Source organism: Liolophura sinensis, chromosome 1 (genome assembly GCF_032854445.1).
Source record: "Liolophura sinensis isolate JHLJ2023 chromosome 1, CUHK_Ljap_v2, whole genome shotgun sequence".
In the NCBI taxonomy this organism is placed as follows: Eukaryota; Metazoa; Mollusca; class Polyplacophora; order Chitonida; family Chitonidae; genus Liolophura; species Liolophura sinensis.
Window position 1 is genome coordinate 84,434,458 of NC_088295.1, and position 23,580 is coordinate 84,458,037.

At 38.7% G+C, this 23,580-nt stretch overlaps 1 protein-coding gene across 3 annotated transcripts in view; it reads right to left on the reverse strand.

Moving 5' to 3' along the window:
* Nucleotides 1-715: 715 nt before the first annotated feature.
* LOC135461882 (cAMP-regulated phosphoprotein 21-like) overlaps nucleotides 716-23,580 on the reverse strand; it is a 42,877-nt gene continuing 20,012 nt past the window's right edge. For 2 of the 3 annotated variants that reach the window (XM_064739150.1, XM_064739151.1), the window contains exons 3-20: nucleotides 19,478-19,643; nucleotides 16,971-17,101; nucleotides 16,429-16,545; nucleotides 15,964-16,048; nucleotides 14,420-14,564; nucleotides 13,649-13,789; nucleotides 13,338-13,422; nucleotides 13,036-13,146; nucleotides 12,592-12,641; nucleotides 12,079-12,284; nucleotides 11,647-11,799; nucleotides 10,146-10,286; nucleotides 9,644-9,798; nucleotides 8,715-8,894; nucleotides 7,351-8,359; nucleotides 5,883-5,958; nucleotides 5,346-5,482; nucleotides 716-5,059 (exon numbers count right to left, since the gene is read on the reverse strand). In XM_064739150.1, the coding sequence (XP_064595220.1) occupies nucleotides 4,776-5,059; nucleotides 5,346-5,482; nucleotides 5,883-5,958; nucleotides 7,351-8,359; nucleotides 8,715-8,894; nucleotides 9,644-9,798; nucleotides 10,146-10,286; nucleotides 11,647-11,799; nucleotides 12,079-12,284; nucleotides 12,592-12,641; nucleotides 13,036-13,146; nucleotides 13,338-13,422; nucleotides 13,649-13,789; nucleotides 14,420-14,564; nucleotides 15,964-16,048; nucleotides 16,429-16,545; nucleotides 16,971-17,101; nucleotides 19,478-19,604 (3,333 nt within the window). In that variant the 5' untranslated portion in view covers nucleotides 19,605-19,643 and the 3' untranslated portion in view covers nucleotides 716-4,775. The remainder of the gene's footprint in view (nucleotides 5,060-5,345; nucleotides 5,483-5,882; nucleotides 5,959-7,350; nucleotides 8,360-8,714; nucleotides 8,895-9,643; nucleotides 9,799-10,145; nucleotides 10,287-11,646; nucleotides 11,800-12,078; nucleotides 12,285-12,591; nucleotides 12,642-13,035; nucleotides 13,147-13,337; nucleotides 13,423-13,648; nucleotides 13,790-14,419; nucleotides 14,565-15,963; nucleotides 16,049-16,428; nucleotides 16,546-16,970; nucleotides 17,102-19,477; nucleotides 19,644-23,580) is intronic. The other variant, XM_064739152.1, reaches the window with a different exon arrangement.

Here is a 23,580-nt window from a genome sequence, read left to right on the forward strand (position 1 = left end):
TCTCATTTTTCTTTGTGATGCAACATTCCACCGTGCAATTGACATGGGTCAACTTTTCTTGCGCAGCTTTATATGCATTTATGCATGTAGGTTATTGAAGAAATACCAACTGATGTGGACAAATTCTATTTTTCATGGTGTTAAATGATGAATAAGCTTGCCATTTAACACTTCTGCTGTGCAAGCGTTTACATCAGACGGTATTCATTCAATAATCTACTTATTATTTACCAAACATCAAGCAATTCAACTAAGGAGGAAAAATGAAAATTTGATACCAAAATTTCAAACTAAACCTTTTTTATGAATGGCACAAGGAAGGAATGATTATGGCTTAAAGCCACATCGGCAATATTTCAGCCATGTCGTGGCGAGAAATGGTTCAAAGACACGTGCAGAAGAATAGAGGCTGAATGATCTCGAGGTAACATCCTGTTGCAAATGGCAATGTGCAATATGAAATGTGCAGCACGACCGTCTCAAAGTTGACAGCACGTGTGGATAGTGTATAACAAGCATATGTATGTGAGAATTAAACCCACATGTAAGGACGAAATTCTTTTCCACATGTTGAGAGAGGTAGATAGGAATTAAAACCATAGGTGCAAAATTTTAAGGGTTAAATATTCCACACCAAGAGTTTGACTCATCATATACCCTCCTCAACACACAGGTAAATTGAATTAACCAAAAGAAAACCAAACGCAGACGACTGTTTTCACTTTTCTTAGATTTTATGTCAACACTGATATCCATGGAAGTAGACAACACTCCACAGGTATTTAACACACGTTAGCGGCTACAGGGAGGGGACACACCAATAACAGACAGGCAGACTCGCACCAGTCCACTGTCTTATAGCACAGTACCCACTGACATATCAGCAACTACTGGTGTGAAATGCTATACAATCAACAAGCCCAATCTCATAAGGTCAGCATGGCCAGTGACTGCCTTGAGTATGCCAGTAACTAACCAAAGTACAGTGATGAGATCAGAGGCTTGTCACCCACATGCTGACTCTCTACAACTGACAACATTCACCACCTAAGACAGTTGCTTCTAATATCCCGAGATCACATGGTCTCTGTCTTGGTTAGTAGCCAAACGTTACCCGTGTTCGGTTATGCTGCAGGGCAGCTAGTGATGTCAAAGCTGCTTTCCCAGTGGTCACTCAGTGTTGACACATCATGACTAACTCGGGTCAAAATTAACCAACGGCACCAGAGACGTTATAACATATAGTACTCAGCTAACAGTGCTTTTTCAACAAACAGAATGTAGTCATCGTTTAAAACTTAAAGAATCTGACAAACATTTGTACATCTACTGCCTCTGTGAAACAGTAACTTTGTGCTGGAACATTATCACATCTGACACTATGTTCACAGTGAATACATCAGTGACAGTTTGGTTGGGATGCACAGTAACAAGTGACAGAATGTAGCGTGGTCAGTATCGGTTACAGCTACAATGACGACAACATCCAAGCAACCTGGTCAGATCTACAGTACTATACACATAGTGTATTCATTACTGATCACAGAGAGGTTACTTCCCTTTGCTGTATACCAGGCTAAATGCCAAAGTGTTTTACAAAATAGAAGGACTGCACTAAATATCTAACAATTTCATCAACTTCTGTAACCCTGTTCTAGATAAATATAAAACCTGAAAAATGTTTAAAACTTGTTTTCCTCACGGCACCTGGTGACAGACAACCATGAACGCAGCAACACAATATTGCAACAAAATAGCGTATCCTTTTCATAGACATGAGTGAAATTTGGCAACTGGTACATATGGCAATATTACATCTCAGCTGGCTAAAAAAACTTGACAAAGTTTCACTAGAGAATTCATATTATTTGACTAATGTGGACAGAAGGAGAAAATAAAACAGATTATTAAGGACATAGACTTGTGCGGTAAGTGGAATATGGCCCGTTAGGTGGGTGTTGTTCATATCTAAAAGTACTTCCACTAAACAAAACATACACTGCCCTAGACACTATAACTGCCTGAGAAAAACACCGGATATGTTAACTGAGACCACTAACTCCCAGACAAAAAACAATACAAGGAGTGTATGAATCAAACACATTACAATGAGTATGAAAACAGAAGCCCACATGTACTTGTGATGAAACTGTTCATCTGATAAGACACACGGTAAATTAGAATTGAACACAGTTGCATAAGTACTTTATCAATAGTAATGCTAAAAACAATGAGTGCATGACCACGGCTTCTGACAATGACCCATCCACCCCATGCTATTAACATCATGGCCTACCCAAAACTGTTCTACAGACAAATACATGAAGCTGTTCAGGCAGCAGAACATCCTGTTCCTTGACCCTGACTGTGAGGAAGTGGGCAAGCTGGGCAAACCTGCAGTCAGGTAGACTAACTTGTTTTGAACTTACACCGTTTAAAAGTCATTCGCCCCAAAAGGTAAATGTACATGAATAAGTTCTTGTAAATGGATCTAGTCAGATTCGTAAAATAATGCATGTAAATAAGAAAAAGATTAAAACATAAAACAAAAAGTTTTCAATTGCACTTTTATGACTTCGGCATTTTTAGATGGAAATCTAACAATGTCCTAATTTACCCAGAACTTTCAATGAACAATAACCCATGGCAACTTTAAATGACAAGCTATTTGGTTTCACCCAATTCTGCGGCACAATTAATGATACAAGGATTCGTCTCTCAACATGTACGAAATTGAAATGGACCCACTTTTTGTGATGATGGAAAGTGATATCTGCCTTGCATTTCACTACCGCTTTTGCCCACTGATATGGTCTCTTACAGCTAGATTTTATTATGCTGAGAAACACAGAGGTCAGGTCTACTTCACCATGCGCTGCGCACGTCTAAAAACAAATTAATAATCATCACCATAATTATAAATACTTTCGTTCTCCCTGTTGGTGCACAACATATGAAACATGTACAAGTTCAAAGCAATCCAGATAATGCTATAAAAGAATAATGTAGAGACAAGCTTTGGGGTGGTTGTCAATGTACAAGAAAAGCACTACATGGCCCACTACCAGTCATGACCATCACAACACTGACAGGCTGAACATTTCACTCCAACACTTCATATTTATAATTTATAATATTTACTATTGGTGCATAAAAGACATGTAGATGGCTGTATGAGATACACATTCATGTAAGTGGAGATGAATGAGAAGTGGTGCAAGGCACAAGAAGGCGTGAGGTAAAGAGATGAGTCCCCTAGTTCTGTACATCAACCATAGAGTATTACACTGTCCACCAGTGACCAGTTAACATCTCAGTCAGCGACAACGATTAACTGGTCAGAAGTTGTATCCCATGTTGCTAGTGGCTCAAAGCCAATGATAATGCGTCAATACTTCCACAGCCAGTCAAGTCAGTAATTAGTCAAAGACTTGTGCCTTTCAAATCAACAGTTATTGAATCAATTCAGATCTCAGAGGTCAGCTCACCAGTACACATAAACCCTCACCAGTCGGGGTTGCGAACAGTACGGATAAACCAAGACACATTTGTCTTTATGCGGCTTATATTTTTGCAAGGTAACCATCCAAGCTTCTGTCACACCTACATCGTTTAGCTTTAGCATTCCACAGCATGTCACAAACACATGAACAATGTGTAGAACATTACCCCAGCCAAAATGACAGGCATGGTCCAGACATCATGAATGAGAAACAATCTGCAGTTTGGGAGAGCTTGTGCAAGAAAATGTAAGAAATGTATAAAAGTACATATGTAAGAAACCAGAAAGCATACAGTACAGTGGAAAGTTATATTATGACTGAGGGTAGAGCCACCAGAGTTTCCAGATAGAATTATGCAGCTGAAGAAAAAACCAGCAGGTACTGTGTGTCATTTGAATGTGATATCTAAGGTCTTGACTTTAAAAGTAGGTATTTAGAGTACATAGCACAACAGCCACAGACCATAAATGTTATGATTGTTTAGAGCTGAACACCAAACCGGCCACAGCTAATATGAGACAGACAAAAACATACGAGTTTGGTTTGTACAGGACTGTCCCTGTAAAAACATGTACACTGGAGTGCCTTCCTACATGTCGTGACTACTTTTTGTAGATATCAGGTGACACAGAATCTGACAATGGAACACTCTGAGATGGCGTAAACCACTGCAATGTAACACCTAATAGGGTCCCCATCAGGGCTTGTGTCCTCCTACCCAGGCTGTGAGAATCAGGAACAGACAGCTAGTACATCACCGTCAGATCTGACTGAATAACCCCATAGTAATACCCTCAATGATAAAGGTAGTGTGCTGCCATGTGCCAATAGTCCTTTTTATGTTAAGGTGGCCAAGTACTTCAAATCAGTAAACACTGGAACTGATCTCAGAAAACAACAATAAAACCTTAAACCTTTAATACACCCCACCGCATATAATCACCCTTTGTCTACACTTAATGCCAACTAAATCATAACAATAAAAATAAAATCACAGTAGTTGAGATATGGACAGAGCCACTGTCTTGAGTCTGTCCTGTAAACCGAGGCTCTCCCTGGCCAGTGGCAAACACTGGAGGCCACATGGACAGAGCAGGGAGCATGTGACCGTAATGTTATTCCTTCAGAGCTGACAAACACACATAAACAACCATAAAACATTGGTACTTAATTTACTCTTAAATAAAATATTCCTTTAAAATTTCGTATTTCTATAAAAATATGTGCTCTCAGGTTATTTTCTCCATTTCATAATAATATTATCTTGTTAATTTACTCTGGCCTTGTTATACTGGGCTCTCCATTAAGTGTTGACCTTAATGTAAAGTTAGTGCTGGAGTAGGTTTGCAGAACCTGGGATGCAGTGGGCCCTGCTGAGAATATTGCTAGCACTGTAAGGTCTGATATGGGGGTGGATCCTGTCACAGCCACAGAGCTTTTGTTCCGTGGGTAGTACTGAATGGTGGCACCTTTAGCAACAATGTCCTCTAGAAGTTTGTTTGCTTGGATCTGTGTGACACCAGGTGGCAAATCACACACTTCTAGAACATGGCTACCTGAAACAACAAAAGTTTTACTATCACTGGTTAAGGATACTGCTCCCTGGTTACACAAATCAATCAAACAAGTTAATTCAAGTATTTTGCATATTTATATGATTCAACTGTCACAATACTGTCAAATGTCCCACAGAAGAAAACAGATTTCAGAAACAAGGGGCTTCAGTCAGGAAACATTTTAGAAATGTTGTATCGCTGTTTTACAAGATATAAACAACAACTGTCATGACTGGGAACTGCATGGGTCGGGTTAAGCCTGTAACATGTGTATACATATATTAACCTTTGGGAAGCTCTATGGCTGACAACTGGCCTGTCATGACCTCCTTGCTGCCCTGTTTAGTCGTATTAGCTACGCGACGTGGTGCCCTCACCGGTTTAGACATTGGTATACCACTGGTTGACTGAGGAGAGGGTAACCTGGAAAAGTAAACAAAAGCTACATTGCAACAAAAATCATTTACATATGGTTGGTCATCCATGTGAGCTTATTTATCAAATACGGATACTGAAGGGATAAACATTATATATCTAGTTATTAATGACATATAATACAGGATAGAAATCTAAGAAATGAAGTAAACTGATGCGAATATATGCATAATATACAGACAGGCTTCTGTCAAAAGCTTGTGATTTTCTAAAATATCTGCTTGAGTTCAAAGCCATACACTTACATGTACATGTATAATCAGTAATTACATGTAGTTTAACAAAACCTGGTCAACTGATTATTGACAGCTCGCTGAATACAACCGAATACAAAAGAGCGACAAGAACTGTTAACTACAGCACAGAGGTGGTGTGACGTTTACACTACCTTTGAGGGAACTGTAGAGGCTGAATCTGTGATCTGATTCCTGCTGTCATGGACTGTCCATATAATCTCCCATCAGCTGAGGTCAGAAAAATGTATATCAATCACTTGTTATCAGTAGATACTGTATTTACGCTCACTGTATATACAAGCATTGGTTTCCTACACATGAAGCCCTTACTGTTTATACACTGTGTCTGCCAGGATTTGTTTTACTTCTTTTATCACATTGTACATTGGTCTTCAAAACTACATGTATGGACTTTTAACATGTCTGTATGTACTTGAATTCAATATCTGACAGCTAAAACCAAATATGAACAACAGCAATGGTAACTAGCCACCTGTGTGCCAACAAAACAGAATTTGTGGTACAAAAAAAGTCCCTGCCACACCACTAAACAAAGGCAAAACCAAACAAACACTACTAACAGTGGACAAATCCTGTTGCAAGTGATTCCATACACCTGTCCATTTTAAGAAAATCCATTACGTGGAGGACAGAGGCACAATAACTTGGGGGTGAATAGTGCATAGGGGCTAAATGGGGACAAACATCATGTTAGGTGAAAGAGATACATGAAAAAAGGGATATGGGTCAGAGTGTCACCGGAATTATCATTGTATCAATAAGATACACAGTCAGATTTGACTTTTCAAAGCTGAATTTCTTAAATACAACAACAGTAGTACATGTACCTCTTCTGTTTTGCATCTCCTCCTTATCCCACACATTACGTATATTTTACGTAAACAGGCCAAATCTAACAGATGCTAATTTGCCTTTTTAAATGTGAAACCATTGAGAACTTAGGGTGTAAAGCTTCCATGCCATGTCATGACATTGGATGGAGGGGGGAGGGGGGGGGGGGTCTGTATGCATAATATTTGAGTCATTTTCTCTGTGTGCATCTTCTGTGAAATAAGAGAAATCTGGCATGTAAGATATCTTGTTGTCTAATTGTCTTAAATGCGAGGTTGCAAATTGTTTCCATCGGGAGTCAGCATTTAATCAAAAACAGCACCTTATTATGAATTTATAGACTATGTTTAGCATACTGTATTTGATATGAATTCTGATTTAGAATTGTCAACTGAGCCTATATGTATTAAAAAATAGTTAAATGATAGTTAACATATCTACATGTATCATTACGAACACACGTGCCACATGTCCAGGTATATTCCAACACCACACATAAAAGTTAAATCAAGGCTCTGTAAACTGTCTAAACATAAATGAATATGTAGGTTATGAGATAAACAAAACAAAACAAAACTGGTAACACACAACCCATGGCACGTTGGAACAGAAAACCCAAATTCGAAGACTCAATGGCTGTACACGAAACTGAAATACAAATTATTGGAACGAAAGGTTGGGCGATCTGCTGTGTTTACAGCAAAGGAAATCAAAGCAAACATGTGCGTATGGTGAAAAGTCTGTTGTATGTGGGCTTCTGGGCCTCACCTGTGTTGACTGGGTTTGGAGGCCTGAAGATAGGCACTCCTCCCCCAGGCCTCACCGGTGGAGCGGCACCTGGGGGTCCCACACTGAAGCTCTGACCCATGAACACAGTCGCCCCACCGTCACCGCTCCCGGCCAGCTCAGGAGATTTGGGTACGCGGGTGTCAAACAAGAATCCTTTCATTGCACAAGGCCCTGCCGGTGATGGTATCGTCTGCTGTATGCTTCCCGTTACAGGCGTTGTCCCTTGGGATGGAATTTGCATACTTATTTGCATATTGGGTCTTACCATGGGAATAGTCTGTCCACCACTAGACTGTGGTAAGCTGGCATACTGCACCAGCTGCGGTGTTTGGGCGCGCTGAGCACTGGAGAGCGGAGAGAAAGCTGGATACTGAAAGTACTGTGGAGAGCTTATACTAACGGAGTTACCTGGAGGTTGTGCCGGAGGTGCAGGTGCTGTGAGGGTCACAGGCTGACCCAGGTTGACTGGTAAACTTGGATTGGCTGACGCCACACTTCCTTGACTAGGTGGAGTGGTAGGGCGGAATGACCCTTGAGTACTGAATGCAAACGTAGGCTGGGGACTTGAGGTTGGCACAGTGTAATAGATGGGCCCCTGAGGTGCCTGAGGCTGTGGTACATAGCTGGGAGGCTGGGTGTTATATAACTGATGTCCTGCTGGGTAGGCAGAAAAGTGAGGTTGAACAGAGTCTGTAGGGGCACTAGGGTAGTTCACGGCCTGGGGATAAGGCGTCTGCTGGAACGACTCTGAGCTTTGGCACGGGACTTGCTGATATGTAATCCCCTGGTATCCTGCAGAGTAGGGGACAACGTACTGTTGGGAGGGGTACTGGCCTGTAGACTGTGATATGGCTGATGTTTGGTGGCTCTGCCCCCCCTCCAATGAGCCGGGCACCTGGCTCTGTGGCCCACTCACGTAGCTCACCGGGTACATGTAGCGCACCTGAGGCCCGCTCACACCAGACTGGCCTCCTGCGTAGTAATTTGGCTGTAACATAAACACACATCCATATCAGCAAGACCATAAACTAATGCCCAAACAATGTCACTTTTCTATCTTAAATAATATGTTCAAAATCCTGAAGACTATAAACTGTACACCAATTCCATATGGCCAACATGGATAATAAAACCTATTCCTGTAACAGCAATAGACTACACAGCTCGAACCTGACTTGTAAGAAAGGTTTTTGTAATTATATTTTGCTGTCATACATGTCAAACATCATATGTATGTTTACACAATCAAGAATATCTCTTTTAACTCAATTTAACTATTAATTTACTGTACATATCATCACAGCCTGCTGATCACTTTTGATCACTGTAAACAAAGTAATTACTTGTTGCATAATGACTTGTGATTGTGAGTGGCTTCCTGTCTGCGGTGCGTGAACACTAGGGTATATGATGGGGGCATGTGGCGCCCCCTGGGATGAGTCAATCACAGGTTCTGTCCCGTGGGATGCTATTGTGAAGGAGGACATTTGATGACACAGCTCTCGGCTTCCTCCACTCCCATCCTGCAAAACAAACGGAACATATGCTGAAATCTTCAATAGAATTACACAGAACATACTCTAATAGGTGATTGTTCGCTGAAAGAAAAGACAAATATTACAGAACATGAGAATACAAATGTATCAGTAAAGGCAAAAACCATTATTTATGAATAGTGCCTTATAAATAAGAAGTATATTTAAATTGTTACAGACATGTAAATCATCTTAATAATTGCCCAATTAAGGTCCAATAAACATATTTACCAGAATACTTCAATAAGAATCTGCATCATGTTACAACTCGATACAATATGTATGTCTGTCATATACTAAATGTTTGAATACACACTTCAGCAAACACACGGACAGAACACACTTATCAACTGAAAACAGATTCTTTTTATTTATTTATTTATTTATTTATTTGACTGGAGTTTTACGCCGTACTTAAGAATATTTCACTTATACTATCTCAGCCAGCATTATGGTGGGCAGAAACTAGGCAGAGCCTGGGGAAAACCCACGACCATCTGCAGGTTGCTGCAAGACCTTCCCACTTACAACGCGAGACAGATTCTTTTGAAGTCTGGCAGTTAATTACATGCCAAAAAATTGGATATAACGTACCTCTTTTACACAACTGAACTGATATTATATTTCCATATCATCATTATTTTAATTTCCTTTTTTTATTTTTTATTATTATTCTATTTTTTATTATTATAATATTTTTGGGGTATTTTTTTAATGTCTGCTAAGTTGGGACTCACCCGGGTGTAGGGAGGCCGCTCTACTGGGATAACTGTGGGTTGGGCATACACAGGGTGGGGATGGGCCGGCTCTGATGGTGTGGAAGGGGAACCGGGTAATGGCTGATTAGGGTGATAGCGATATAATGATCCGTCTTGATTGACATATGGTTGTCCTACACAAAAACACAAGAAAGCCATTTAATTAATAAATGAAGTATGAAGAATTCTAAAGTATTATTTAAAGATGCAAGTGGAGATATAATAATCAGACAATGGATAAGCAAGAACAATCTGCTTTCTAAATTTGTGCAAAGACATGACCTGCACTTGTAAAGCAATACTTCTCAAAACAGCCACATGCATTAATCCTAAAAGCACTGGATGGATTTCCTTGGAGTTATCTGACTGATGTTGACTGAAGCATTTTCTGTGGGAGAAGCTGATTAGAAAAATACGCAAATGCCTATTATAAAATATCTATCCTGATTACAACATCTGTATACAGTCGACACTATTGTACCTGTTTGTGGGTTGATGATGATACTGCCTGGGGGTACAGAGTCCGCATTGGAGGCTACCCAATAGATCTGCTGCTGGCTAGAGTTAGGACCACTCCCACTGACATGATAGCAGCCAGAGTTCATCATAGAGTTGCCCCCTTCTGCTCACAAACACAAATGCATTAACTTCGTTATTTTCCTTGCCACTCCCAAAACTGCATCAGGAAACACAAAAAATCCCCTGATGAAAACACACTAAGAAACAAAGTGAGAGCAGGATTCAAACTTGTGACCTCATAGCTCTGGGTATTGCTTATCATGATTTCATAATTGACCTTGTGTTTACTACCAAAATAATGTTTCAAAGTAATTAAAATTAATTTTTCATCTATATGATAGTTGCAAAATTTAAAAGTGGAAGAAATAGGAGTGCTCAAAGTGATCCACCACTCTATGTTAATACCTGACAAAACTCCTGACTTAAAACCATGGCCTCGTCTACTGTCTCATTAGTCAGGGCTCCTATCAGCTTTGGACAGAGCTACACTTAATATGAAGCTTCATGTGCCACTGAAAGGCCCTTCACAGACTACAAGAGGGACACATTACACTGTTCAGCCTGTACTTGCTTAACTCTTTGGCTACTTAAACCGCATTCTAGCCATACCCCTTGGTCACTGCGAGCAGCTCAAGCCGCACATTTGACGGCACCTCATTTCCCCGCGAGCAGCTCAAGCCGCATAATACACTATCCCTGGATGGTCTATTTTTGCACGGAGACTGGGACTTTTAGGGAACTAAACCAATCAAATACTGCCTTATGAGACCCTATGGAAGCCACACGAGCGGTGTGCGTAGATTTTCATTGATTGCAAGCAATAAAAAGGTGTGAAAAAATATGGAGAAGATTCAACGACTTTCCTTGAGGCGATTGCCAAACTGGCGGACTCGAGTACAGATGACAATTTCGAGGGCTTTACGAATAAGGACATTTGGGAGGATTTCGATATGGATATTTCGGTTTCTGATGTTAGCAGTGACATAGAAGAGTCTTCCCACGAAGAGGAATTAACTTTAGGTCAACTACGCTCTAGAATTAACGAGAGACGCGAACTTGAACAATCGGAAACGGTACCAGTAACATGAACTACGGAAACGCAATTTTACTCAAATTGAGAGATATACAGTTTTAATAAAGTGATTAATTTTATGATTACACGCCTCAAAGAGCAAGAATACTAACTGCCACCAAAAATCTGATGGCTGAATTACCCAGAAATCATAAAACAAAAAATTCAAATTTCTTAGTACAAAATTGTATTTCTTCTGTGGCCTGCTAGGGACCAAGTGGTGAACAGGGTTGCAGCAGCGAGGGCTGTATGACGTTGTGGTAGCAAATGCGTTAAAGCATCTGCACTGTACATATCAAGTAAATTCTAGGCACAATTACGTGTACAAGTATCACCAGAAAACAATGTAAATGCAAAGTTTACACGTAAACAGCCAAGGGTGCTGACATACCTATTATGATTGGTTGTGGGGGAGAGTAGATGGGACCAGAGGAACTACTGCCTGACAGAATGCTAGCATCAGACTGGTTCCCTGGGGAAGAGGGTATAGCAGGTGGGCGCGTCATTGGGCTACCAAGACTGGAAACCCCGCTGCTCACTGAATCTGAAAGCACACAACTTGTTTTGTTGTATAAATGGATGAGATGCTCTTTATCATCAACGATGAACACTTCATATAGTATTCTAGCAGTTACACTGCAAAAAGAAGGCTTTGTCTTACGTGTTTCAGCTGATATTTCATAAATATCAGATGATATGATGATAATAAAATAAATGGCAAAATGCAGGTTTAAAATGCAACCTTCTGTCTTTTTTTTGTTTTTTTTTTCATAAAACTACATTATTTATGTACACACAAGACTGTGGATATGACAAAACTGACCTGTTTTGGACACTGATGGTCCTTTGAAAACCGGTCTTGCCATAATAGCACTGGGTACTCCACCAAAACTGCTGGCTTTTGTCATAGGTTGTCTCCCCTTAAAGCTGCTGTCTGTACTGTAGCCACTGGAGTCTGTACTGCTCCATGGCCTCATTTCTCTCCATCGCACATCCTCCTTACTGCTGCTTAAACTGTCAGGCCGTTTACTGTAACAGAGCAAAGTGTTGCAAATATCTGAAATGTGGCCTAACCATTAGACAAAGTCAACCTTTGCATACAAAATAACAAACTGCTTTACGCTAATTCTGTGGTGAATTTAATACTGATATTACTACTGTATACCATATACATAACTATGCCAATACACCTTCAATATACATTTGGAATGCTATATCAATGGTTAAAACAAACAAGGATAAAGTTAAATTATTTGGCAATTTACAACTACAATTTCAAACACATAGCTACAAGTATACATGTCTAGTTTATACACTTCTTAAATATTGTGGTTACCCCAAACAATCCAGATGGTCACTGTATGTTGAAGTAGTTGATCGATCACTCTGAAAAACAAATTTAAGAAACTAGGATAACCATTTTGGTCAAAAGATAAAAGTTGATTAGTCGCAACAAATGTAATTTCTTCATGGTAAAATTTGCAAATGACATGTGAAATGATTATAATGATTGATGACTATCATAACTATTCTCAACATTCTGAATATGGTGGTCTTGGTTGGTCCTAATTCAGCATTAAGGAGCACTTCAGTGAACTGAGATTCTTCAATATCATTTTACCCTTCCACAACTACCTTACAGCTACACATGTATCCACAACTACGTTACAGCTACACATGTATCCACAACTACGTTACAGCTACACATGTATCCACAACTACGTTACAGCTACACATGTATCCATTCCCAACTTCGCCAGATAAAAAAAAAAACACTTACATCCTGCTGCTGAAATATACGTGCTCGAGCCTGATTATAGTCATACTGTCGCTCTTCTAAAGACTTTGTTCTTTTGTCGTTGTTAAGGTGGGGCTTATCTCCCCCTTTACCCTGTAAATATAGAGAATTGTTCTATCAGACAACCACAACTCTGGATAAATCCATACATATTTAATAATGTAGACATGTATTTATATTTATAGAGTGAAGACAAATTTCATGTTTACCTCCAATAAAACAAGTTGCTATATGTGTGGGACGAATTTCTTTACAGTGTACATTATTTATCATAAATATCTCACCCCATCTCTCTTTAATAGTCGCCGTGGAACTTCTAAGGGCCCACCGCCATTCCCGCGTATATGATCACCAAAATTAAACTCTGGGCTGCAAAAAAAATATTAACGTGCATTCAGACAGGTAAGCCCTACATCCTTTTACATAAATATTAACACTTATACAGAAAAGATATAATTAACTTGAAATTACAACAGCGTAATAGATCCTCCAAATAGCATATACTGGTAAAGTGGTTTCCACTATAGTGACACTGCCTGGTTACAGTGTAATAAAGCACAGAAGTGATTAAACAGTCTGATAAAACAATACTTACACTCTTGTATTACTGGTTTTGTTCACAATAACTGCCTTGCCTGTTTGGTCTACATTATGATCTAACCCAAAAAATGCTGCTATTCGATGTACCAACATCCGGTTATAGGAGGACATTGGTGGAAACTTTAAATAATGATGACTGAAAAAAAAAAAAAAAGACAAGAGACATTTAGTTGACATTTATAAACAAAATTGTCTTACCACATTTCTGAAAAAATAAAGTTTTGTACAGTTTTCTTCATGTGAATTTTTCCAACTCACATGAAGGAGTCTAAATACATGCATAATCATATGACAAAATTTCAAAGTTTCTAAAAATTTTTTCTTTCCCTTTTCAATGCTGTTTAATGTCATACTCAGGAATTTTTCACTCATTTGATGGTAGCCTATTTAACATAATCAGTGGAAGAAATGAAACTGCAGATGTGTCAGAAGACAACATGAACACAGTAAAATGAATAGAGTTTCTGCCTTGTATGTCGAATTGTTGGTGCCTGGTTGGTGCCTGGTTGGTGCCTGGTTGGTACATGTAACTACTACCACCCTCAACCTCTTTGCATATGAAAAGGCAACTTTCATTGCAATTAATGGCCATTTTTTGGAGACAAAACTACACTAGTTGGCCAGATTCAAGGCTTCACAAAAAGCATAATTTTATCAGTCAACACAGAATAAAGCATTTAGAATATGCTTCAATAAACATCTTACAAACATGCGAAAAAGTTGAAGAATTACAGTACATGTACATTATATCACAGTAAAAACTTACTCAGGCTCCTGTATAAAATTCAAAAGATCTTTCTCCAGCTGAAGAAGCATTTGTCTGTCTTTGGGGGTTCTGTTCAGAGTCATCTTGATGAACTCCTCCAAGTCAATGCCTGAGGAATCTGTGTACGGGGCATCAGTACTGGAATCTGCATCACATACAACACACTGTTGACTATGTATGATAACTGTTGCTGTGGGGTGTATTTTTCATGAATCAAACACAGTGATCCGTTACTTTATAGTTATGTCCATTCTGTACGTCTGACACCTACAGTCACAGGCAAACATTACTGAAAAAATGTCTCACCTCATGATACAGATCTTTCCTACCTGTCAATCAAGAACACCTTGTTTTACCAATCACAGTTGCAAAATGGTCAACCAGATGTCTCACATCCTAGCATCAAATGTTTGATGTATGAGAGATGTCTTTATACCAAAATGAAATGCAGTGACATTATCTCAAAAAAGGATGTCTTGGGATATTGTTCATTTGCACAATCCATGGAAATCCCAGTGGGATGATAACAAATGAAAGAAAATATTCAAACAATGTGATTGTCCCTTTTGACATCATGGATGTCATGAGACAGCAACGGCATGCTAAAAAGATCTGATTTGAAAGTATAGTGGTTAGGTGTGCTGTTAGATCTTGCATCCACATAAGGTAATTACTGCTGACAGCACAGGTGTTCTCACATTCTGAACAGATGCCCAACCTGACAGCTTTAGATTAATGACTACTTGAAAGTGCTAATCTCTTTACCTAGTTTGAATGATGAAAAGCTGCAGAGTGGCAAATTTCACCACATCATGTGCCTATTCAGTCTTCCATATCGAAAACTTGTGTTATACAAAATATATACCTCCACAATACTCACATGTGAAATATTAGCTTCACACCTGAATTCAAATCCAATGAACATGCTGATAAAACAAACACTGGTATTCAGAATTGGCTACATGATACTGGTGGAATCCAAATAAAGCTCAATAAGAGAAATGTTATATTAAGTTTTGGTCATGAAATCTTTACTCATGTTAATACATCGATTCCGTGTGCAAAATACAGTATATATATTAAAATCTAGCAAACGGTGTTTAATTATAGAGGCTGTTAAGCAGAAGATGAAACAAATGTGTGAAAATCAGAGATATATCTTATTTCGGTGTGGAGGCAATAAAAAATTTAACAAATTCTGGTCAACTTGTCACCTGCATGCACTCTTTCAATGGTTTTTTTTTTTAACCAGAAAAAGCAGGTGACCATATTCTTTGTACTATACAGTAATCGGTTGTTTTTCTTTTGTTTCACATGACGACAACCAGCAATATGGTGGGATGAGACCAGTGACCATCTGCAGGTTGGTGGCAGACCTTTCCCTTGTGCGACTGGTTCAAAACCACATAATGAATAAGGTGGGGGAATAATGACTACTGATGGAATGAAGTAGATTACACCCAACAGGCAGCCGCACTATACAGAGAGTGAAGTCGAAGGTTTGTACACGTGCAGGTTAGGTCAGTTGTATTGAGAAGACTCACCCCTGGACAAACTAGACGAGGTACCAGCCTCAGAGCTCAGAGATCCAGAACCAGTCTTCTCTAACTTTGCTCTGCTGGACTTTCCCTGTGGAGACAAAGCACATACCTTACACATGTGGTATATTTTATCAACAAATCTATCTGTATCTATTCCAAATGTATCTGCATCCACATGAGCATGTACTTTAGGCTCATCCAGAATTCTAGTGCTCATTTTTGTTGTCTGTTCACTACATACAAACACAACTAATTTGCTTTCTTTCACTGTAAGGTGAAATTCAGTGACATGGCAAGATGCGATTCTGCATTTAGGATATAAATGATATCTGAATGTCATGCGTACAACACAACGTGAAAATCATCACTTTACAGAATACAGAATTGGGTTGGCATATAAGGCTGATTTATCAGATCACACACACCAAGACTTCAGCTCATAGCCCTAGAGTTTAAATTGATACTTACAGATCTATGTTTGGGGCCACTACCATCACCACCAGCAGATTCATCAGGGGGAGGCGAGTCATCCTCAGTGAGAGCCTGACTTCTCTGGAGTTTGTTCCCTTTCGAGTTTGAGTATGACTGAAGTACAGACAGAAAGCCTCACATAAACATCAAATAAGTCATTTCTTCACGAAACATACAGTATCTCAGCACATCAGTAAATGTGTTTATATATGGCTTTTTGAACTTTTCCATTAAAACATCTATTACCCTTTTTACAGACTTATAATGGTGATCTCTATCCTTCACCCTTGTGGGTGCACAGGCAACACTGGACGACAGAGCCATTCAAGGATAAAGTGAAAAATTCAGCAAGTATCACAATTAAAAACATGACAGTGTCCGCTTCGTCCACAGCATAATGCAGTTCGTTATTCCAACAATAAATGCCACTTTTCTTGAATGATTAATAAAAACACTATTTCTTCCGTGAGCTTTTAAATGAGTGCTGTTAAGTTCTGGTCGGCCATTCCATGCCTTCAACATTCTTTCAGCCAACTCACATGGTTTTTGTTTGTCTGCTCAGGTGAGGAGGATTGACTCCGCGAGGGCTGTCTCCCTTCTTCATCCTCCTCCTCCTCCTCTTTGTTAGTGGGAGAGTCAGGGGAGGACTGGATACCAGGTGTGTCCGGGCCTGACAACAACAACAACAACATAGCCATAAATACACATTTAAACGAGAATATAATCTACTTATATATGTAATTGGTGTTTATTACCGTCAACAGGCTAGTGGTCCACATGCAAAATGAGATCATTCAACTCACGGTGTTTTATAAGTCAGCAAGGCTACCAGAGCCTGCCTGTAGGAAACTCATGAATGTAAAACCACAGCTCAATGCAAAAAGGATTTAACATTATACCTTAAAGGATTAGTGTCCAGATTTACTCACTGGTCCTAATTATACAGATTTTATCCTGTTAAAACAGTATATTTCCAGGTGGGCTTCTCACATTTATTGTGACGTAGTTGATGTCCAACCAGCTGCCCTGTATGGTGGTGCAGCCCAGGGTGACGTCACATACGGCCAACCCCAGCCTAGCTGGCATAAATAGCCTGAGATTTTGTATCAAAACGATGTCATTTTTGAGACAGGTTCTTGCTACACAGAAGTAAATAAACCGCCATATCAACTAGTACCCACAGTGGACAACGCTGAAGTTTCGATTTTTGACACCGACATCTCTGGCGAGACTTCAGATTCCAAGTTTTAAGACACTGAATTTAATCTTTGTCCAAACATTTCCAACCACACTGGCAATACTAACTGGTACACATTAGCTTTATCCTGTGTTACACTGTACATTTCGTGTGTTCCTCTTAAGATTTTGTATTTATTTACTATTCATTCCCTCTGTCCACTTCACAATAAATGTCATTCTATTCCCCAAGGGACTCTTAATCCATACCTATATTCGATGACAACCAACGGCACATTATCTTTGGCATTCCGAATAGCTTATGCCTATAGGGGCATATAATTGTGGACAATGGTGTCAGTGTACAGAAGTTTAGTATCTATCAGTTTTCAGTTCAGTTAATAATATTTCATGACTAGTGTGTGCAAGTGCCGTTTTGGAAAGTTGAAGTTCCCCTTGAAGCTTTCAGCTGTAAACTAACGAGAGCAGACATGGCTGTTTTTTGGGAGTACAAAATCCTTCAATCTTGTGTAGTAAATCTGCGCCTTCCTGAGGGGCAAATCACCTGGGAACTTGAAAAAACTAACTCCAAGGTTCTTTGATGACCTGTTTTTACAACAGCATGCAGAACAGCAAACCATTTCATGGAGAAATGAGAAATGTGAAATGCTTGTTGCCACTCTTGTAGCTTTTATTTTAACACTGAACTGAACGGCAAAGCTCTGACAACTTGTAAAGGTTGGACTTGTATGACTGAACTGAATGGCAAAGCTCTGACAACTTGTAAAGGTTGGACTTGTATGACTGAACTGAATGGCAAAGCTCTGACAGCTTGTAAAGGCTGGACTTGTATGACGTAGTTCAGCAAAGACTACAGGATGTTGGCACAACAAATGCATAAAACCAGCCTTATTATATAGTGATATTAAGTGCCATATTACTTAGATTAATACACCTTTTTTTCTATATTCTTTATACTCAATTTAACAATGTATACAGGGATAGCTAATTATGAATAAATAATAAATCTGGACACTAATCCTTTAACTTGGATTCTAATACACACAAGAGACATGAAGATCTTGAATTTGGTAATATATGGTAATTTACCACATGCAGGGCATCAACAGTGAAACATTCCTCTCATGTTACTGTGCTTTACACGTTGCAAAACCTGAGCTCAATTTATGCAGTATTTTTTGAAATACCATCCTTAACATTTAAGAATGATCCTTAACAATGATTCCATTATACATGTACACCAGACACTAAGTCAAAAATTTTGTAACTTACAGAAATTAATTCAACACACAGTGCCAACTCTGATAAAGGAAAGCTAAAAAACGATAACCCTTTCAAAATCATGATTATGTAGAATGTTTAACGGCACGATAGCATTTAATGCATATGGGACAAATGTACCTGAAAAAGCATCAAAAACAGAAACAAATATAAAAGTGCATAACTGTTCATTTATTTATTTTATCTGATTGGTGTTTTACTCCGTACTCAAGAACATTTCATTTTTACAACCGCAGCCAGCACTATGGCAGGAGGAAACCAAGCAAAGCCAAGGGCAAAACCCATGACCATTTGCAGGTTGTATGTACTTTCATATTTGTCAACGTTTTAATACAATTTCATATATGATGCTGAAATTTTCAGTTATGTGTGTCATGTATGCACTAAATGATGCCTTACTTTTAATCTTTTCACATGATCATGCGTTTAAGAAGGTTATTGATTTTTAGCTCGCCTGTACAAATTTTCATGAAATGCGGCTAATATCAATTAAATAATGTGTGTGAAACATCAAAATGTTATTTGAAACAAATCCGTTCTAAGCTGGGACTGCCTCAGACAAACTTACCAGCGGTCAGCGTAGTATCAGATTGGTCAGAGCTTGGACTGTTGTCTTCCCCCTCCTCTTCATCATCGATCTCATTCTGCTTAGACAAGCGTTTCTGGGCAGGTTTACGGTCACTAGAATCAGCCATGCTGCTCAGGTCAACCTGTTCATATGGCACAATAGTAACCTGCAAATACAAGTAGTTCAGACAAACTAATGAAACATCTGACAGATTCAAATATTTCACAATTATTACTGAACAGTATTATTATGTACTTACATGTACATAGTGTATACTTGAATATCAGTGTACTGGAAAACCAAAACACAACACGCACATGTGGGTGTATATATACAGTCAAAAGAGATTGCAAAATGAGAGCCAAAAGCAAAACAAAAAAAAAATGGAAGGATTCTGGGCAAATCTTCAACACAGTATGAAATATGAACACAACTGCGCATCACCTGTCACTCAATAAACAGCATCCTTCATTTTCTAGACAAGCTCATCCCATTAAATTCCAAGTCAGTTAAAGACTGCTTTAAGACAAATTATATAAAAAGATATATGTTGTTGGCAAGATTCACAAAAGAGAAGTGGAAATACACAACTGGTACACTCTAAGTATACACATCTGGGCCCAGTTTCACAAAGATGTACATGTACGATAATTGTACATATAGGACAATGGCACGGTCACAAAATATCACACCACAAATGTACAGCAAAAATATGTTGTACGCCGCTTTGTGAAACTGGGACCTGAATTTTATATACAAAAACGGTCATATAATAAATATTTTTACACAGCGTATTTTTTCGTAAATCCATACTCTACATGCAAGTCTAAACTTGGGACAAGTAAATTAATGCACTGATTTTTTTTCAATACACAGATACATAATGGACTTAACTATATCTAAGTGACAGATATCCATGTACTGTAGAATTTATAGTTTATCATCATCATCTCTATATTTGTTCTCCTTTTACATCATTGGGTCAAGTCATTGGCTTCATCAAGCCATACAAGAAGAATGATGACCTTGATATACAGCTTCACTTTAATAGCTACAGTCCATCAGCACTTATTCTTCGCTGGCATACATTTTTGATTAGTAGCACTGAAGAACTGAGGTACACAGACTGCTGAGGAACAGTAGCTTACATGTAGGCAGCGAGTGCCTGAAGACAGTCTGACCTTTAGGGTAGTATTCCCTGTGGACAGGGTGAGGATAGGCCAGTCTATCCATCACTCCCCCATACACCTAAGACAGTCAGCACACAGTCTTTTCCTCCTGGTTCACAGCCCTTTTACAACACAAACACACCGCCCTGGCCAGCCAACTTACAAGCAACCACAGATATTGACGCAGCAATTACTTAAAGAGATCTTCAGGGGCTTTCTGCAAGCAGTTAAACTCCCTTGGTCCGCCTCTAATTTACCTTTATGTCAGGTTAGGTCAAACCATGCAACAGGAACAACTGACAGGCGTCCAGCCAGTCTTACAAAACCGCTGAATTCCATGGTTCAGAATCTAACACTGCATTTTGTTTGCACAGTATCTGTACATGTGTATGTCTTTAAGTCAAAATACAAGAAGCCTCCAAAACTAATACCCCTTTATGTCTGGTATTGTAGTTCCTACCATTCAATTACATGTACATGTACATGTAGGTGATGTGGATTTGGCCCATCAGTCTAACCTTAGTTTACCAGGTCAGTTTGTTAGCCAGCTAATCTCATCAAACACCCAGGTGTAGTCCACCTTTAGCTGGAAGAACAGAAACACTGTCCATTCACCAACCTGCCTTACTAGTATTAAAACTCATGTGCAGTAAGCAGACACTTGTTTATTTCAGCCTTGCACGTCATTTGTGCACAAGACACCTCCACTATGGCACATAATTGGAACAAATACACGGTACAACAGAGGAATAATATTGACCAACGCCAGCCAAGGTAGGCTACCTCAATACCACTGACATCAGCCTGTAACCATGGAGACAGAAATCAGAGGCAAGGGTTTAGCCCACCATGTTACTCTTCCCTGAGCACATCCATGAAAGGTGCTGTGGATTTGTCAATGTGCGTTAAATCCCTGATCACAGCAGGTCTGCCTCATTGTGCACATAGTTTAATCTACCCCTAGCTCCAAGTACATTTACTCCAAGTGTGTACAGCCACCACATCTGACTTAATACATGTGCATTGTATATGGTTCAAGGACATTAAATGCCCAAGGGGACCCTACTGTACAGTTCTAATGAATTTAGTTATGTATTTAGTTTAGAAAAAGATCGGTTCTTGCTACACTTTTGTTGTTTTCTTCACCAATAATGATAGACTGTAACCACATGATGTATAAAATGTCAGTCTCCAAAGTTTACTTACACTTATATCAGTCTTCATAATAATGGACAGCATAACACAAATCAATTCTGAATCATAAACACACCTTTCCCTCAATATAACGCTGTTGTAGGGAGACAATTCTGCCTATAAGTGAAATGTTTTGTATACACTTTGTTAGCCTGTGAGATAGGGCACACATGTACGAACAGACATAGAGTGATGCCGGATATTAACTCAACCAAATAAGCAAAATATAATGGTTTTCCTTGAATAATTACATCAAATTTATAGAAGTATACATCAAAATAAGAAGGTATTTCCAATGAAATATTAAAAATTATGTACAGATGTTTGCAGCTTTGTGAAAAATTTGTGGGGAAACAGCTGTGATTGTGTTATACTAATCGCATGTCAAAATGGTGTGTGTTCTAATGTGGGACAGGTGTCCTAACGTCATGAATTACCTCATCACAAATCTACAATGTCGATCTTGCTATGTTCTATACTTCAAGGCATCTAAAAAATGAACACATCAGATGTTCTCTCTGGAGAAATTAAAATGGACAAATATAAAATTATTTCCTTGAACAGTTTCTTGCTATAAAATCTTTATATGCCAATTGAAACTACTGACCACTATGGAGTGATAACTACACGTGTAACATACATGTATATGAGTACAGCGTAAAACTGTACGCAATTTGCCTAAAACTTCAACCTTACTGGTTTTTGACACACACTCTTTAACTAGAGCTCAGTATCCCAGGGATAGCCAGCACAGTCATCCGTATTAGTATGTACATGTACCTAGCACAGAAACACCATAAAACAGAAAATTTCTAAGAAGCAGGCTGTGTTTTTCTTCATGACTGACACTAACAAGCCTAACTAGACTTTATGACACGACAAAGGATAACTACAAAAAGAATAATATCTTTAAGGATAAACATTAGTTTCCCACCATACTGTAATAATTCCTAAGGTTGTGTTTTAATGTACATGTGAATACATTAATCCACAAACCCTCATCTCTATTTATCACTCTGACATGGAGGTTTTTGTAGCATACACACATGTGGATCCTAAAAATGAGGAAAATCAATGCTGTTCAATTTTAAGGCATGTGAACATGGCCAAAAAGAAGTCAACTTATACATTTATTTACGGTGTAATGTATTGATCTACATGTGGGCTTAACTGTTACAGGAAATGGATGATTGAATTACAGTGTAGAGGACATGAACATAGATCTACATGCACTCCTACACACATGTAAATACACTTTAACTTTTTGACTACATTTACATAATTTTGAATTTGCAGACCCAGATCAAGACAACAGAAATCTGTTTGAAAATACTTGCATTCATCACTCTTTTTCACATACAATATTATAAACATAATCTTATTCACATGAACATACACATGTAGAAAACCCTTCAGTTGAGCAGAATTCTACAACAGTGCAGCCCAAAAATGGATTTAACTTCCAACACAAAATTATCTTACTGAATATTCAGTTGCCTTAACTACAAGTATACATGAGCATATATACATGCGTATGTATAAAAGTGGGATGTATTTACATGTATATGCCAGGATCTGGACTAATAATGTAAGCTAACAGACATGAAATCAGTCCTAGGTCAAATGAAGAGGATGCTACCTGTAAACAAATATCTACAAAGCCTTATGATATAAATATTTTTCATTTAAATTGATTTGATATATATACATGTACTCTTCATGTATTTTATACAACATACG